General features: G+C 41.3%; 1 protein-coding gene across 1 annotated transcript; it reads left to right on the top strand.

Annotated features, from left to right (window-relative positions):
- Window positions 1–13,676, top strand: hormad1 (HORMA domain containing 1). The gene is made up of 15 exons (XM_078251779.1): window positions 1–33; window positions 847–991; window positions 1,853–1,916; window positions 2,101–2,137; window positions 2,316–2,336; window positions 2,778–2,804; window positions 2,895–2,962; window positions 4,111–4,265; window positions 6,050–6,207; window positions 8,627–8,695; window positions 10,345–10,405; window positions 11,457–11,509; window positions 12,331–12,417; window positions 13,036–13,062; window positions 13,383–13,676. The coding sequence occupies exons 1-15, from the start codon at window positions 1–3 to the stop codon at window positions 13,473–13,475; spliced, it is 1,098 nt and encodes a 365-aa protein (XP_078107905.1). The 3' UTR covers window positions 13,476–13,676.
- The last annotated feature ends 4,636 nt before the right edge of the window (window positions 13,677–18,312 follow it).

Raw genomic sequence — 18,312 nt, 5'->3', positions numbered from 1 at the left:
ATGGCTTGTGCACAGCGAGTTAGAACTTCTCAGGTAAAGTTACTCTCGACTGGCTAACGTTAGCCAACGTTAATGTAACGTTAGATCAGTGATTCTGTCGTGGGGGTCCATGGCACTGTGCAAAGGGCTGGTCTGTGAACAATTTTAAGATTCATTCATTTAAATTATGATGCAAAAATGTGTATATTTCTTTGCAAAATGATTCATAGTTCAACGAAAACAGTACAGTACCAGTCAAAAGTTTCGACACACTTTCTCATTCAAGTGAATGGAAAAGTGTGTCCAAACTTTTATATATAACGTATTTATCTATAACAGTTAACGTTACTATAAAAATTACTTTCTAATCTAACATATATGTAACTCTTAGAATCTCCAAATATGGTTATACTGTATAATGTTGTTACATTGTTGTTCTTTCACATAACTTAGACTACAACGCTAGAAGTTAAAAATAGGCTACATCAAATTATTCCAGTGGACATAACGTTACATGAGGGGGGGGTTCCCGGGATATTCTAACACCTGTCTTTACAATTTCCCACAACCAGATTTTGCTAAATGATGATCCACACCAATATTTCGGTCTATGAAAGATCACAAGGTCCCATATAATGAAACATTCTCATTATTGATACTTTGCTTACAGGTTTTATCTATCTTAGACTTCAGAGGGATAACATTACATCACGAGTTGAAAAAATTGGAAATTAGTATTTTATATGTTATGAAATATGTTGTGGGCTCACATGTTCAAATGCAGCTGTTGGCTGATTGCTAGGGCTTGTGTTAACTGTGATGAGTAAGCAGCACTCAGTATGTGACTCATCTGTTCCACTCATGCAGGATACTCAGCTGTTGCCGAATCAGGTTCTCTCCGAGCAGCAGTCTTTGGTTGTTATAAAGAAGCTTCTGGCCATCGCAGTGTCTGGCATTACATACCTCCGGGGCCTTTTCCCAGAGAAAGCCTACGGCAACAAATATATCGAAGGTTAGATTACACATGGGAACTTCTTTGTCTGCCCATCACACAGGTGCTATCAAGGTCTGTTTACTTTAGGACGCATTGACGCTGTGGCGGAGAGGAGCTCACTGGACAAAACCGTTAACCATCATGGATAACCCCGACCATCCTCTCCACCCCCGCACTGGTCCAACAGAGGAGCACCTTCCAAAAGGCTCCGACAGCTTCAGTGTCTCACGGACCGCTACGGAAAATCATTCCTACCACATGCAATAACACTTTTTAACACTTCAACACTGAGTTTTAGATAAAACTCACTGTATCACAATACTGCACTATAGTGCAACTTGCACAGACATAGGTTTACTTACATCTTTTATAAATACTATGTAAGTAGATTGTACATTTTTATTCGACCCCTGTATATACGTTTGTACATTCTTTCCTGTGTATGTATGTATGTATGTGTGTGTGTGTGTGTATATATATATATTTTTATTTTTATTTTTATTTTGTATTTATTTTTGTGTGTTTTTGGTGTTCTTGTATTTTATCTTATTTTTTATTTCTTATATACAGTATTGTGTGCCTTATATTTGCTGCTGTAGCACTGACATTTCACAATTGGGATCAATACAGTCTATATATATATATATCTATCTATCAATATACTGTATCTATCTACACATATCTATCTTTCTACATATCTATCTATATACTGTATCTATCTACATGTCTACCTATCTATATATATATATATATATATATATATATATATACTGTATCTATCGATCTATTTATCTGTTTGTCTATCTGTCTGTCTGTATATCTATGTTTCTATTTAAAAATATTAACAGAGAAGATTCTTACCCATTTTTCTTCCCACAGATCAGAAGGTGATGATCCTTAAAGAGGAGCTCAGCTGTCCCGGTTCCAGTCAGATTGTTCAATGGTAAATAACAAATTGACACTTGCTGGCCACAGTCATTGCTAAGTAGTTCGATGGCAGTAAAGCCTCTCATGTCTTATGTAGGCTCACTAGGAAAACACTATTCACTGTGTGTGGACAAATGTTATGCCATATGTTATATGTGTCACAGATTATTACTGTAGATGTGTTTTTGTTTTCTAACTAGGATGCAGGGATGCTTTGAGGCCATCCAGAAGAAGTTTGTAAGTCATAATCAACCTTTTCCATAAGTCAGAAGCTTTGGTATGTACGTCTGATTGAGTCATTATGAATACTACAACATAAATGAACATAACCAGCAAAGTAAGCCCTTATTCGCATTTCTTCCAGTGTCTCATCATAATTTATGTGATCAAAGTTGTTGTTATTTTTCCCTCCCAGCTGCGGACAGTCATTATGTCTGTGAGTATTTTGTTAATCTTTGACTTCTTCAGAGTGCTCTTTTTGAATGTTTAAGTGTGATGAACACATCGGGGCGAGGAGCCTGCTTGGGTAACTTACCGTCGCAAAGAGATGAGCGGGCAAATACTAGAAACTAAAGTAAAAAGAATCAGAGTCCCGATGAAGATGTAACCTCATATCGAAACGTTAGTCACTGTTATGCACCTTAAAAAAACAAAAAAACAACATGACTACACTGACTTGTCCTGCCCTGGTTGCTCCAGATTGCTGTGGTTTGCAGAAGCGCAGGGAACTCTCTCTTTTCTACTAGAAACTGTACACTTTACACACTTTTTGAGCGGATGTTGTGCAGCATTTAGTCTTTTCTATAACGCCTGAAAAATATCCAGAAATGGTCATGGTGCTGATGGGGTTTTTTCTTCTCATTTGGACCTTTTTTAGATCTACACTGACCCAGAGAACCCCCAGGTAATGTGCAGCTTTTCTTCTTGCCATCGTGGATGTTTTAAAATGCTAAACTACTGTACAGATAACAAGCCGCCTTGTCTCGTCTTTCAGAAAGTGACTGAGTATTACCAGTTTAAGATCCATTACACAGCAAAAGGAGCACAGATGGACTTTGAAAGGTGGGACTTTTTTTTGGAGACGTTCATAGGACAGTGGACGCACCTTAAATCAATTCAGAGACCAAACAAGTGGAAATACAAGTACACATCATCTCTACATTGGCTCCACAGTCACATACCAGGAAATAACTGAACTTTCTGTCTAATCTTGACTCGGTCATGAGTTAACCCCTTTCACTCCTTTCATTTTGAATAGTTTTTTATTTTTTATTTATTTTGAACAATCGACAGAATGTTGTAAAAGAAAAACAACAACATGAAAACACAAACAGATAAATCACTCAGCCTTCATCAAAGAACCAAAAAAAAAAAGTTAGAGAAGGAGGGGTGGAAGCATAATGCTTCTATAGTCCTGCCCCTACAGTACTTTACAATATCATATTACAGAAAAAAAATCTAATAGATATGCATATACAGCATACAAGATTTTAGTTCCTACAACACTCAATAATACAACAACATACAACTGTACGCTTACATTACATTTTAATACCTATATTTAGGTCTCCTTTCTGTATTCGTCAAGTATTGTTTTCGTTAATCTATTTTTGAACCTAATATTAATACTTAAATGTATTATTTCTGAATGATAGACCTGACACACTTGAAAAGGGAAAAGCTTTTATTCGGCAACGAACTTGCAGCAAACCTGGGTATAGTGTTAAAAGTCTTAAAGTGTGACTTGCACTTTCATTTAACATCCACAGTGGCTGGTTCAGCTCAGAACATACCACAAACTTCAGTTTATCCTACCAGTCTCACTTTGCCAGACCTTCCTCCACAGCGCTGCGGAGGAGGGCCTGGCTAGTCCACACAGCTTTCCGGGATGGGAGGAAAAAAACGTGCTCTGGTTCATTGGCATTTCTTTAAACCAATCACAATCGTCTTGGGCGGCGCTAGGCGCCGGACGGAGCCACGGTGCCTCTGCAAAATAGCCTCGGGAAGGAACTTGTTTTGGTGGAACATGTGTACGTTCAAAAGTTGTTTCAGTCGTGCAACAGAACACTCAGATTGGACAGATAGTCTAGCTAGAAATGAAACGTCATCGATATAGATTACCGTAATCGGTACCTGGCAAAGTGACTGAAAGCAGAGGTTTTTAGTTCTTCATTTAATTTAATCCTGCCTCCTCGCTACATCTTCATCAGCAGCAACAACAACAACAACGTGTCGTCGATGTCGTGCGGCAACACTAAGAAGGCCAGCATCCTGCTGGTGAGGAAGCTCTACACTCTGATGCAGAACCTCGGTCCTCTGCCAGACAACGTCTGCCTCAACATGAAGCTGGCCTACTATGACAACGGTAACACACAAACGCACACAAGCCCACAGTCGACATTATGAATTCAATGAAGTGCAGCACGAATTGAATTGAGCAACATATTTGAAAGCTTTGTAATGTTTAGTGTTCTAGCGACTAGATTAGTTTGCTGTGAAACCACGTCACGTCATGAGCTCCGCTGCTTGAACTCTCTTGTACGTGCTGCAGCTTTGAGCTCTCAAAGCTTATAGAGCTCAACGGTGTGGTTCCTGAAGGAAAAATCCCAGTGATTTTCTCAATAAGGATGCCATAATGTCTAAACCGCCCGGGGTAGACTGACCACGAGCTACGAGGTTGTAAACCAAAAGTTCCGGCTCCTGTAGAAGCCACGGGTCCGTAGGAAATCAAACTTGTGTTAAGAAAGACATGTTTTAGTCTCAATCTTATGGAGAAATACTACACTACTCACAATCCTTAGTGTAACAGCGACGTCTCTGATTCGCCCAACTCGCTGTTACCGTGGAAATGTTTACCGTACCCGCCACCTGCAAACGGGTAGAGCTAGCTTCTACCATTGAACTCTGTGATCGTTTCTGGTACCTTTGCCTTTTTTACCGCTTTTAAACATGTTTATGGTCATGATTCATCTCGTAGCTGGTTGTCTTTGTTCCAGTACAGTACTTTGTTCTCTGTGTACAAGCAATTCTTTTAAACGTCAGTGGAACAATTGAATGGGGGAAAAACACTTCTGGAACCAGAGCCGTTAAAAAAGTGGCCGGTCACTGTTGAGCTCTATGCGTTTCTGATTTGTAACTGTAGCCAAAAAACATACTGATTTATAGGTTAAAAGGAAATAACCTGGTGGTGCTGCATTTAGGTGCATACTTTCCCCAAAACTTGTCTTGGCTACAATATATTCGCATTTATTTATTTTTATTTTTTTTATTTCTAGGTGTACAAATGTTTTACTGTCCGATTTTATTTTTGATAAATTTGAGACTGCTCTTGTCGCCTGTTCCACGTTTGCCTGTCAGTTGATGTTGAAACATTAAAGTTTGGAGTAAACACTCAGCTGGCCAGACAACAAGGACGCTTGTAAAATCAGAGTGGGTTAAAAGATTTGCTAGAATAAAAAAAGTGTCTGAGATGCTGTTTCTTGCTTGTTCAGGTTTTGTTTGTCTCACCCCCAATTTCCACCGGTTGCTGAACGGCTGCGGATCCGCTCCGGAACGGCGGCGGAGTCATTAGGTTTCCATTAAAGTCAGTGTGTGTATTTCCACTGACTGCAGAACGGCTGCGTTCTGACTGCGTCCCAGCTCCGGCGGTCCCCAGCCCTCCGGAGCAGATACGCAGAGCTTCTATTTTTGCCGGACGCCGGAGAGCTCCGCAGCAGTTCAGCACACGGCAGATAGTGCGGGACAGGAAGTCGAGCAGAGAAACAAAATAAAACATCCGGTTCATTTTCAAAATAAAATACACCGTGCTCACGGCGGATCATATTTCCCTGCACTACACCTTGAAAACACAGCACAGAGTTGTTGCCCCTCTACTCCTCCTGATGGAAACAAACTGTTGTTGGTTTTGTGGTTCTATTCAACGTGAATTCGCGAGATCTCGTGGGTCCTCGTGACTTCAGCTGTCATGGCCGCAGCCGTGCCGCAACAAATCCGGACCTGGTGGGTATTGACGGACGGCGGAGCACGCAGCCGTTCCGCAGCCGTTCTGCATTCATTGGAAATCCGGAGTCACTGTGTATTTCTCCCTGCCTGCCTGTCTCCCTGTCTGTCTTTGTCGCTGTCTGCCTGCCTGCCTGTCTCTTTTCCCAGTCACTCCTCAGAACTACCAGCCGCCAGGCTTTAGGGAGGCGGACGGCGACACCATGGAGTTTGAGAAGGAGCCGGTCAAACTCACCATGGGCGAGGTGGTCACTCCCTTCCACACTCTGAAGTTGGACATGGCCACCGAGAGACAGAGACTGGAGCAGGTGAAAGAAAGGAAACGGGGGACAGAAACAGGGACTAAAAATGTAACCCTCATTTGAAGTAGGCAGTGAGGTATTGTCAGACCTTTTATGTGATCTCTAATAGGGCTGCACGATATGAGGAAAGCATGCGATATGCGATGCCGTTGTTGAATATCGCGATAACGATACTACTTGCGATCAATAAACGGATATTAAAGTGCACACACATTGCTTGTTGAACTTAAAATGAATAAAAGGAAATAATTTCTAACATTCTGCTATTGAACAAATTGAACACTGAATTGAACATAAAAGGCAGCATTAAAAAAGAATGACATTTACATTTTAAAGGGCAGATTTCTACTCAGGGTTTCCACGAGGTCTTAAAAAGTCGAAAAAGGTCTACATTTCCCTACGTCCATGTAACGCTACCTCAAATGCTCATTGAAATGTTTTTGTTTTTTTTTATTCTGTGGTGTTCTTCCTTTCGCTAGTCCAAATATAATTTGCTGTATATGTACAGATCATTATGACTCTGTGCCGCTTTTATTCAATTTGAATAATTTTATTACCGTATTTTCCGGACTATAAGTCGCTCCGGAGTATAAGTCGCATCAGTCAAAAAATGCGTCATGAAGAGGAATATACTATAAGTCGCATTTATTTAGACATTTATTTCACAAAATCCAAGACCAAGAACAGACATTTAATCTGGAAAGGCAAGTTATTAAACTACCCAACAGCCCCCAGAACAAGGGGCTGAATACGGTAGGTGTCCTCTATGTTAACGTAACACATTAACAGTTATTAAACTACCCAACAGCCCCCAGAACAAGGGGCTGAATACGGTAGGTGTCCTCTATGTTAACGTAACACATTAACAGTTATTAAACTACCCAACAGCCCCCAGAACAAGGGGCTGAATACGGTAGGTGTCCGGTATGTTAACGTAACGTAACTGCACTGTTGACGAGCCTCTCCCAGCAGCACGTTGTTCAAGCACCCATCTGTGGACTCCTTCCTCCAGCTCTGGCCATCTGGATTTCAGTGCGCGACTAGCTTTCTTTGTTTTCTTCATTGCAGTAAGACTAACCTTTTCTCCAGTCCCTCACACGTTTCTCTCTCACTCCAAACTTTCGTTCTGCTGCTCGATTACCGTTTTCGGCTGCGTGTTTTACTACCTGCAGTCGCCTGCAGTTTCTTTTCTTTCTCAGTTGTCTTTAGGAGCAGCATATAGTCGTCACAAGCCTAGAGCGGCTGTAGACGGTAATGTTTTCAGCATGAAATAACATTTAAAACATGTTAAATTATATATATTTTGATATATAAGTCGCACCTGACTATAAGTCGCAGGACCAGCCAAAGTATGAAAAAAAGTGCGACTTGTAGTCCGGGAAAATACGGTAACTTTGCAAGTTGTTACGCCCCAGTCTAGGGGTGCCTAGGACACAACGTGAAAAGGCCCCATCTTCCCCGTCTCCCCCAAGTAGCCACAAACAATTATTTGTTTGAATATTAGAAAACTTATTTATTTGACATTAAATAGAAAATATAGATAACACATAGATATAGGTCAATTATACAAGGCTTCACGGTGGCCTGCCACCAAAATAACCAACACACAATCCTGTCTAAGAGATAAGGAACTAACCTAACAAACAAAAGGGCAAAAAGAATGACAACAGACTTACCTCCCTAACTAATGAAACAGGAGGAGACAAGATGGACACACCTGGCAGTCCACCCTTACTATTCAAAAGAAACACTATCTAATCTAAAGCAAGGTTAGACAAAGCAACAGCGTGGCCGGTTGGGAGATGAGGAGGATGAGGAACGCCTGCTGCCCGCAGACGGGCGCCAGCTGCAGCCAATCACGAATTCGGGCATGACAGCATTTCGCCAATGATCTCCCGGCTATGGCACACACACCACAGGGCACACACGCATACACAGCAGACTAAAGAAACAATATGACCACAGTCATGACAAAGTACTTTTGTGACTCTGCATTCCATTGTACTTTTATCGTCGTGATATAGGTCTTAAATTTCATTCATGAAGGTCTTAAAAAGTCTTACATTTGACTCCTTGAAACCTGCAGAAACCCTGTCTACTGATATTTTCTTACAACTAATCTCAGAGTGTAATTGGCGATGTGTCGCAGCCTTTCGCGATGTGTGTATTGCGGCAGTTGATATTGCGATGACGGTTAAAAAAACAAACAACCGATATATTGTGCAGCCCTAATCTCTAATAAATGTGTTAGAGTTTATTAACTGCTTATTGTACTTCATAATTATCTCCTTTGAGTTTTATATTCCCTGTCTTTAATGGACATCTTTTCGGCCTCTGTCTCCTAACCGACTAGGTTCGCTGCAGTCAGCACTTCTGGGAGCTGATTTGCAATTGACAGCTTATGCGTGTTGCTTAATGCCTGCAGGTGGAGGAGAGTGTTCACGTGACAGAGAAGTGGGTGCTGAACATGGAGGAGGAGGGCGTCCTGTCGCAGGTCAGCACACAAACCTCTCAGACATGCAGCTTTGTTTACACTCAGCCGCCGCAAAGGAGTCACGTGATCACGAAAAGGCTTAAAAAACACCAGTACATGATGAGGTAGTAGGTTTGGGAAGGGAACATGTATTGCTTCTTAATTCTCAAAAAAAAAGTCAATATTATTTTGTGCACTCAGTTGTTTTTTATCCACATTTAATCAATTTATTTTCAAATTTACCATTCGCTATCCATGTCAGTTTTGCTTTTACAGGGTTTCTTAAAGAGTCAAACATTTCAAAATCAAAAAAGTCTTAAAGGAACACGCCGACTTATTGGGACTTTGTCTTATTCACCGTAACCCCCAGAGTTAGATAAGTCCATACATACCCTTCTCATCTCATCAACTCTGTCTGACGCACCCACCGCTAGCCTAGCTTAGCACAGATCCTGGAGGTAACTGGCTCCAACTAGCCTACTGCTCCCAATAAGTGACAAAATAACACCAACATGTTCCTATTTACATGTTATGATTTGTATAGTCACAGCGTGTATAAATAACAAGGTCACATGAGACACAGACATCTTCTAACCGTATGTAAACTGGGAACTATATTCTCAGAAGGCGAAGCACTGCTACTTGGGCGGAGTGATATTACTCCAACTCTGCGTGAACTCCAGGCGAACTCTCTGCTCCTCACCACGGGGCTTCAGGTGCTACGAGCAAATCACTCCGCCCAAGTAGTAGAAGTAGCAGTGCTTCGCCTTCTGAAAATATAGTTCCCAGTTTATATACAGTTAGAAGATGTCTGTGTCTCATGTGACCTTGTTATTTATACACGCTGTGACTATACAAATCACAACATGTAAATAGGAGAATGTTGGCGTTATTTTGTCACTTATTGGGAGCAGTAGGCTAGATGGAGCTGGTTACCTCCAGGATCTGTGCTAAGCTAGGCTAGCGGTGGGTGGTCAGACAGAGTTACAACACGCATGGAGATGAGAAGGGTATGTATGGACTTATCTAATTCTGGGGGTTACGGTGAATAAGACAAAGTCCCAATAACTCGGCGTGTTCCTTTAAATCCCTTTAAAAAAAAGTGTTGTGTTGTGTTCTAAGTCTTAAATAGTTTTAAACAGGTCTTAATTTCCCTGCGCCATGTAACGCTACCTCTAATGCTCTTTGAACGCTTTTTTTGTTCTCTGGTGTTGCAGTTCTTTCTTTCACTCGTCAAAATTTAATTTGCTCTATATTTACAGGTTATTATTTCTCTGTGTCACTTTTATTCAATTTTCATAAGTCTATTAACTTTGCTAGTAGACTCTGCATTCTGTTGTACTTTTATGTCACGATAAAGGTCTTAAAAAGGCCCTTACAAGTCTTAAATTTGACTTGTTGAAACCTGAACAAACCCTGTTTTAGGAAATGTGCTCTACATCAACATCTTAAAGATCAGTGTCACATTGTTTGTAATAATATAAGACCGTGTGTTATGTGTTGAGCAGCTCCGTGATTGATTGACACGTGAATTGGGAAATGCCTCAATGTTGCAAAATGCACGTGAGGCGGCAGGTTCAGACATGTCAGTCGGTCAGCGTGCGTGTGTGTGTGTTATCAAAAGCAGTTGGTCAGATAACGGGTTCAGATAACATGTCTTTAATCTCTAGACTCATGTGATTGAAGACGTGGAGAAGCCTGACAACGACAGCACAGACTTGGACAACACTGGTAAACACTGTGTACATCAATAACTTCTCCGGGGTTCAGCTCGGCCTTGTTTGTGTCGTGCGATGTCTCCATGGTGTTTAGATTTAGATTTCAAGTTCACTTACAAACATGTGAAACATCACTATAAGCACTTAGGGTTGTGCAATTGGTCGAAATGTTAATCACAGTTTAGGGGTGCAAGACGCATCGACTCAGTATCGTTATCGCGATATCACGCTGCGCAATATTATCGAAAGTGTCGCGATAAGTATGCAATATTTAGTTTATTTTGTGGAGCGCTGCGTCCCGTCCGTTGTCTGTGTGGCTTAGTTGGGTTTGATTTAGAGCCCGCTTGAAACGCTGTAATGATCATCATTTCATTGGCCAGTCACCGTGCCACGTGCACATGTTAGTGCACGTCAGCGCACGGGGCCACTACGTGACAAACCCTATGGAGCGTACCACGTGTGTGCATGTTTGGACAGAGTGACAGTGTAAGTGAAGAAATAGATTGTATTGTACTCTGTTTTGTAATTTGACATATGTTTAAAAAATATGGAAATTAGTATCGATATCGCAATATTCATAATCGATATCATAATGTCAATATCGTGCAACCCTATCACAATTACGATTTTGGCTCCTAATGATAAAAAAAACAAACAGAATAATCGAGAAAAACGACTATTTTGCACATATGGGAAAAGGATGAAAGCTATAGCGCGTAGTTTCTGCTGCCCCCAGGAGCGTAAAGACAACACCACTGTCAGCGCGTCCATGTGATACAAGCCTTTCCTGACCGCACGCACCCCCCCCCCGTGAATACTGTTAAAATGAAATTCAGCCGTAGAGGTCTTTGCTGTGGATTTTTACAACATTTTACATTTAAGTTTTTGCTGAGACATTCTGAAGTATTGTCATACCATGGCAGTTCTCTGAAGAAAATCCTTCATGGTTACTGTTAAATCTACAGACATCCTCATTATCCAGAAATAATAATTCTGATTATTGGACTTATGAAACTGTATGAACATCAGCATCTTTATTTATTTATTTTTTTTATGAACTCAAGAGATCCAGATGAGCTGTCTCGAGAAGATGGAGAGCTGTGAGGACGTCACGGAGGTAAGTGTACATTAACTACACCGACTACACATCGGGCAGGCGTTACACATCAAAACATTTCCAGCTTGTGCTGCAGAAGGCAAGACTTAAACATAAACTGACCCTAATAAACTCAGCCTAATAACTATTAGCTTGATTCATCATTGTTCCCTGGCAAGTGGAAATTGCTGCTGAGGAATTAAAATGGGGTCAGCCCTATGTTCCCACATTTCTAAGATTTTTCTTAAAATTAGGCCCTATGTTCCCACATTTCTAGGACATTTTCAAAATTAGGTCTTGTGTTCCTACATTTCTCCTCAAGGGTTAGGGTTAGGGTTAGGGGTTAGGGGTTAGGCGAACATAGGGCCTAATTTTGAAATAAATCTTAGAAATGTGGGAACGTAGGGCTGTGGGAACATAGGCATGCTCCCATTAAAACAAAGCCAAGCTTTTCCTAATCAACAGCAAGTACATTTGCCTCATGGAGGAAAAAGTGAAAAGTATGAAAAAAAACAGATGAAATAGAAGTGGAAGGACAGCTTTTGCCTGCGTCTGGGCATACTGCGGATGTATCCCCTCTTTTCAAGAGCACTTTGAAGAAAGTGTTTGCATTCAAGGCTTCTTTGAAATGTGAAGAACATCTCTTTCTAGCTGGTTTTAACTATTGATGTATAGACAAATGGCTTTCGACACAAGCCGACACCGATTATTTTCAAAGGAAATTCCAAACGTTGAGGGTTTCTCGGCAGAATGACTGCAGGCTCTGTGTAAACCCGAAGCAAAGGGCCACTTTGAGTGCACTTAACGGTCGGTCGCGTTACGGACCATCTGTCCCCTCTCAGTTGGACACTCTGGCGAAGAAGACCTCTGAGATCATGGAGGTGGGCCTGAAGAGGACCAGGAGTGGACGGATCGTCAAGTCTACTGCAGTCAGTCAGCCACTCTAAACTCAACAGCCACCAATTCTCTTCTTACACACTTAGATGACCTGGGAGACCCCTTCAACCTCTGTGATTGGGCCTCTTTGCTTTGTTCATTTAACTTTCTCTGACTGTACCCATGATGCTCTTTTGAGCATCTTCACGAGGTTCTTCACAATTAAATATGAGCTCACTCTTGTTATTTCAAATTCTTTATGCTGTTTATATGCATTGATCTACATCTGGGCTACTTGAATATTGTGCACATAAACGTAGCCACTGTGATCGAAGTTACAGCCGATGGGGAAAAGTGATGAACGTCGTTCTTTACTTCAAAAACACTGTTCTCTTGTTTTAGGAATGTTCCAGTTAGGGTTAGGTTAGTTACAAGTGGATTTGTTCAAGGTTTAGGAAAGAAGTTATTCGTTTTAATAATAGAAGTGTTGATTAAAAAGAATTAGTATAAAGTTATGTTGAAAATGATAAGAGATCAAAAATAAAGAAGAGAAGCTCATTAGCACAGCAGATGATTCTCTCTTATGCCTGCCTTTGTGTGTGTGCGTGTGCGTGTGTGTGTGTGTGTGCGTGTGCGTTGGACAGGAGACAAACCTGACTGTGAACAGCCAGAAGCCGACCGCTATGAAGGACAAAGCGGTGAGAAACTCTTCCTTACAGCGTTGAAAAACTCTGATCTGATCCTAATTTAATATAAATCATTTAAATATTAAGCTGTAAATGCAGCCAGCAAACAAGAAAGCTGCACTTTTTACCTAAAAAAAAAAAAAAAAAAGCTACTGAAGACATTGGATGTATTTTGAAATGGAAAATGCGTAGGAGAAGCCCTGTTTGTTTCACAGATGAGTCAGCACCGACCACTCTGGTTTCTCAGAGTGGGATGGTGCCTGTCAGTAGACGCATAAGATTCTGTGGTTGACTTTTTGCTGCTGTTTTTTATTTTTATTTTATTTTTTTAGATTTCTCAGTTTGACATCCCCAACAGCCAGGAAACACCGTCCTCCCAGCCTAAGAAGAAGCGCAAATTCAGTGAGCCCAAAGAACACTATTGACGTCACCCCCCCCCCCCCCCCCCCCCACCGCTGTATTGATTTACATTGATGTTTTTTAAATTTCAATTTTGATTACAACATGTTGCATAGCTGTTTTTTTTTTTTTTTTTTAAAGGGAATCCCACTCCTTATTGCTTTCATTTTGGGATTGTGATAAAACAGTTTGTTTGCTCTACAGTTTATATAAATCCAACGCAAATCTAAAATGTGGACATATCACATATTTGATGTTAAAATACTGGTGAACAAATGTATAAACTAACACAGTGTTTCAGTAGTTTTTTTAATGGCTATGATTGTTTTATTGTTATCACTATTTCATACTTGAATAAAATACATAAAATGCACCTAGTGTCCTCTGGTGTCAGTTTATGACACTTGGTTATAAAGTCAAGTCAGCTTGACCATAATGTGTTTTATCAAAGTACTTTCAGGAGCAACTAAATGCGTAATGAGTAAGTGTCTTTTTTATCCATTATTTGGATATTTATTTGGGCAGATACTGTAAATGCTTGAAAAAAATGGTCATGTGTTTACTAGTCTATATCCTTGACGTTCCATTTCCGGGATTGCACCGTTGCCGCCGGAAAATCCGCCGGATTTTACTCATTTAGGCCGGATATCAGTTGCCTTGAGCTTCCTTTGTGTTGGCATTTTAAACTCCGGTGGATTTATGATCAATTTTCATTTTCCTTCAGTACTCCGTCTGGGTTTGCGGTATATTCGTGGGTTTTCCATTGTGGCAACGCTGCCGAATATCCAGAAGTTAAAGCCCGAGCAAGAACAATCTTTACTGAGTTTTGTTGGTGGCCATGATGTTGTGGCCCTCCTCCCCACGGGGTTCGGGAAAAGTTTGATTTTCCAGCTCGCTCCGTTAGTGGTGAAGGAGTTGGCTAAGGCTAACGCTAGCGATGCTAAGCCGACGTCACGACCAAACGTTAGCGATTGGTTATGGCAGATCCAGAGTGGCTCTGGGCAGATCCAATAGTTTTAAACTTCAACAGAGTACCCGCCTTCAAGGAAGTTAACACTTGTCAATGGAGAGAGGCCAGACTCTCTGTACAAATGAAATGTACCAGAGTCTGGTAGGACCAGGCTAGATTTGTGAGGACTATGGTTAACTGCTCCTCAGATCTCTGCAGGGTAAATCCAGACAGCTAGCTAGACTATCTGTCCAATCTGACTTTTCTGTTGCACGACTAAAACAACTTTTAAACGTACACGTTCCACCAAAACAAGTTCCTTCCCGAGGCTATTTTGCAGCAGCACCAGGGCTTTTCTCCGGTACTTAGCGCCGCCCAAGACGATTGTGATTGGTTTAAAGAAATGCCAATAAACCAGAGCACGCTTTCCTCCCTTCCCCGAATGCTGTGTGGACTAGCCAGACCCTCCACCAGCGCGCTGGAGGAGGGTCGGGCAAAGCGAGACTATGTGCTTACTAATATTTTTAATCCTAAAGCTATGCAGGGATTTGGTTATATTTTCTGCTCCCAAAATGGTAACCCTGTTGTATAAAAATATAATGCAAAAAGGTAAATTAATAAGCAGTGAGATCAAATATCCTGGTCATTCTTTTACTGATGACCTAGCCTGACTCACCGGCTGTAGACTGTTGCCATTGGCTTCCTATTTCAGCCGGCATTCTCCTCCCCATCCGCTATCTTTGCTAGCTATTTTGCAAGGGTGCTGTTGCTGCATCCAGGGCTTAGCGCTGCCTAAAACGATTGTGATTGGTTTAAAGAAATGTTAACGTGTGCAGCCAGACTTTTCTCCAGCGTCGTGGAGAATGTCTTGCGAGACTACTGGATGATAGAGACATTATGCTCAGAGCAACATATTTTTAAGTAAATTTCACGTGTGAACATGTATCTGTTAGCTTCTTACTGTATGCTCCTATACACACCTAACCAACGTTGTAGGTATAAAAAGAGCACTCTGCAGAGACGTGTGTGCCAGGTTTTTATGTGAGTCATATTTTTATTAGCTGGCAGTGATAAGGAACCTTGTATAATGTGGCACAGATGAGAAGGTAGAGAACAACATAGTTGAACTGCACACATTAGGGATGACAACTTTGTTTGGACATCTTGAAGATAGGTGATGATAATGACGTTTTACATACATTCATTTTGCATATGTATGTGTTAATACATGTACGTGCTTGTACAGCATGTGTGCATTTTTTCAAATCTGGCCCTGTGGACTGGAATAAAGTGAATTGATTGATAAGTGCAGGAATGTAGCTCTGGAGGCCATACAGTCGTAATTCTCAGCAGCTTCTTTCATCAGCGTTAAGACGCTGTCAGACACCTGTGCTTGCTTGCTTGGTTTCTATAAAGGATATGCAGTCGTCTTCTACAGTTTAACGATTGAACCGTTTCAGCTTCCTGCCAGTAAAAACCTCTAGGACAGGAAATTCAACTTTGTCTGCCTCTTGAAAAACAAAACCTCCATCTTTGACTAGATCCAGAAATGCCACCATTTGCATGCGAGGTGCCTTAAATGAAGCTGTTAAGTGAAAGTGGATTATATCTGTACACAGTGACCTTTGGGCCCAGATAAGGGCCCATCAGCAGCCTCCCGCCCGGCAAGCTGTGTGTTTTTAATCTCCCATTGTTTTTCCCAGAGAGAGGGACATTTGCTGATAGACTGCCTTAACCCACTGCGGATCAATACTGCAGGAAGCCTTTGTGATGCATATCCAAGCAGCCCCCACCTATCTGTGTCTACAGCAGGCCAGAGGGGGGGGGGCAAGAGACTCCATCAAATCAACCCTCACTTCCTAACACAGGCATTGTCTTGGCCACCACATTTATTTCATTGTCTCTCTGTTTTTTTTATGGGTATTTCTGATAACAGAGAATGGACTGGGAAATCCATGGTGGACAATACCCACACAACAGCGCATTGACGCACTTTATGAGCTGTGAAATGAATCAGGGTTGCCTGACCTCACAGCCCGACTCCAGTGGCATATTTCAACACTATTATTTTGACAGCGGGGGGGGGGGGGTTCTGTGGGTATTGATAAGTTATGAAATGCAATAAGTGTAAAAACACCTTTGCAGGTCTAGTCATGTATTGTAGATAACCAGTATCTCGGCTGTATACTTTACAACAACACTATATCACATAAATGAACCGATAAATAGCGCCCAAAAGGCAAAATGTACCCAATGGCATGGAAAATAGAAAGAAACGTACAATAGAAAATACACATATCGAGAAATTGTCTTGTCTGGCAGCCAAAGGAGTGCAACCCTTGGAAATCAGAAAGTTGAAGGCACACTTGAATATTGGCCACTTCCAATCACGTCTTAGTTGAAAATGAAAAAGCAACTTTAGAACATGTTTTAGGGTTGACCAGTGTTCCCATCAAGCACGTTCCAAATATCGTGGAATCTAAATTGCAATTTCATTTTGTCTCCACCCTCAATCCTTCACTCGGATCCTGGGACTCTACATCATTTCTGTACACACACGTCTCTCAGAAATGAATTCTGAAATTAAATTCAGGGACACACGTCCAGCGGCCAGTGTTAACAGATCAATCAGCTGGCCAAACAGCAGGAGGGGCCCGCCGGACGCCTCTGCAGACCAATCAGAAATCTGGGTTCGGTCTGTCTGAGTCGATAGCGTAGGTCCAGGGCCGCCTGGGTATGGTCAAGGCAAGATCCACTGACAGACTGATGGACAGACAGCCGCAGTCCATCCCAGGGCTCCATATAGATTAAAGCCAGCTTCTGTTAGCCTAAAGTCGCTGTGCGGTGATTGTGCCTGCAGGGCCTATAGGCCCCAAGGGGGGGCTGGGCTTTACAGCAGGAGGGGGAGGAGTGAGGGATGAAGTGGACACCCAGCCCAGGGACCGTGACCCCTTCAACCTTGCCAGAAGGGCAGCAAATGTTTCCGAGCTGATTAGCGCTTCCCCAGTAGAGGGCAAAAGCGTGGGCTGAAATCCAGAAAATCATTCCAAAAAAAATCTAGAGCTGCAATCGATTAGTTGCCGACAATTAAATCAGTCGGCAAATATTTTGAAAATCGGTTAGTCAGTTTGAATACTTTTTTATGAAAGAAAGGGAAAATTCTCTGGGTCCAGCTTCTGAAATGTGAATATTTGCTAGTTTCTTCTCTCCTCTGTGGCAGTTAACTGAATATCTTTGAGCTGTGGACAAAACGAGACATTCAAGGACGTCATCTTGGGCTTTGGGAAAACACATGTTATAGACCAAACAACTAATCGCTTAATCGAGAACATATTCGACAGATTAATCGTCAATAAAAGAAATGATTAGTTGCAGCCCTAGTAAGGTTAGAACAAAGCTTTCACTCAATTCAGATGTTTTAAATACATGAGGACTAAACAGTCTTAGATTGTCTTATACACTTAAGTAGCAACACATTGTATGTTACCAGAGATTAAAAAGTACTTAAGTGCTGTATTTAAGTTAAACTTTGATGTACTTTTAATTGAGTTTTCCCTTTCATTGTACTTTATACTACTGCTTCACTGAATTCCACAGGGGAGTATTGTATATTTCATTCCACTACATTTATTTGGCAGTTATAGTTACTTTGCAGATAAAACTTTTATATATATATATATATATATATATATATATATATATATATATATATATATATATACACTGAAACTGTCCATTCGGTATATAAAAACCACTTTTACTTTTGATATTGATTTACATTTTGCTGATGAGGTAAGGTTTCTTTGAATACCACCTTTTGACAACCCCCCCATTCAAAGTGCAGTACATAAGACATAAAAAGGCGTTAAAAAAAGAAACAAGGCGAAAGAAAAAGACTGTAAAACTGTAAAATT

The sequence above is a fragment of the Sander vitreus genome, chromosome 6 (assembly GCF_031162955.1).
Source record: "Sander vitreus isolate 19-12246 chromosome 6, sanVit1, whole genome shotgun sequence".
Taxonomy (NCBI): Eukaryota; Metazoa; Chordata; class Actinopteri; order Perciformes; family Percidae; genus Sander; species Sander vitreus.
The sequence above is the reverse complement of the archived record's forward strand: the minus strand, read 5'-3'. Positions and strand labels throughout refer to the sequence as shown.

Bases quoted from the DNA above. Each gene is read 5' to 3' on its own strand.
- hormad1 (XM_078251779.1), top strand. From the start codon at position 1: ATGGCTTGTGCACAGCGAGTTAGAACTTCTCAG. The intron at 4,266-6,049 runs GTAACACACAAA...CTCTTTTCCCAG, and splicing joins GCTGGCCTACTATGACAACG to TCACTCCTCAGAACTACCAG. The intron at 12,418-13,035 runs GTCAGTCAGCCA...GTGAACAGCCAG, and splicing joins GGATCGTCAAGTCTACTGCA to AAGCCGACCGCTATGAAGGA.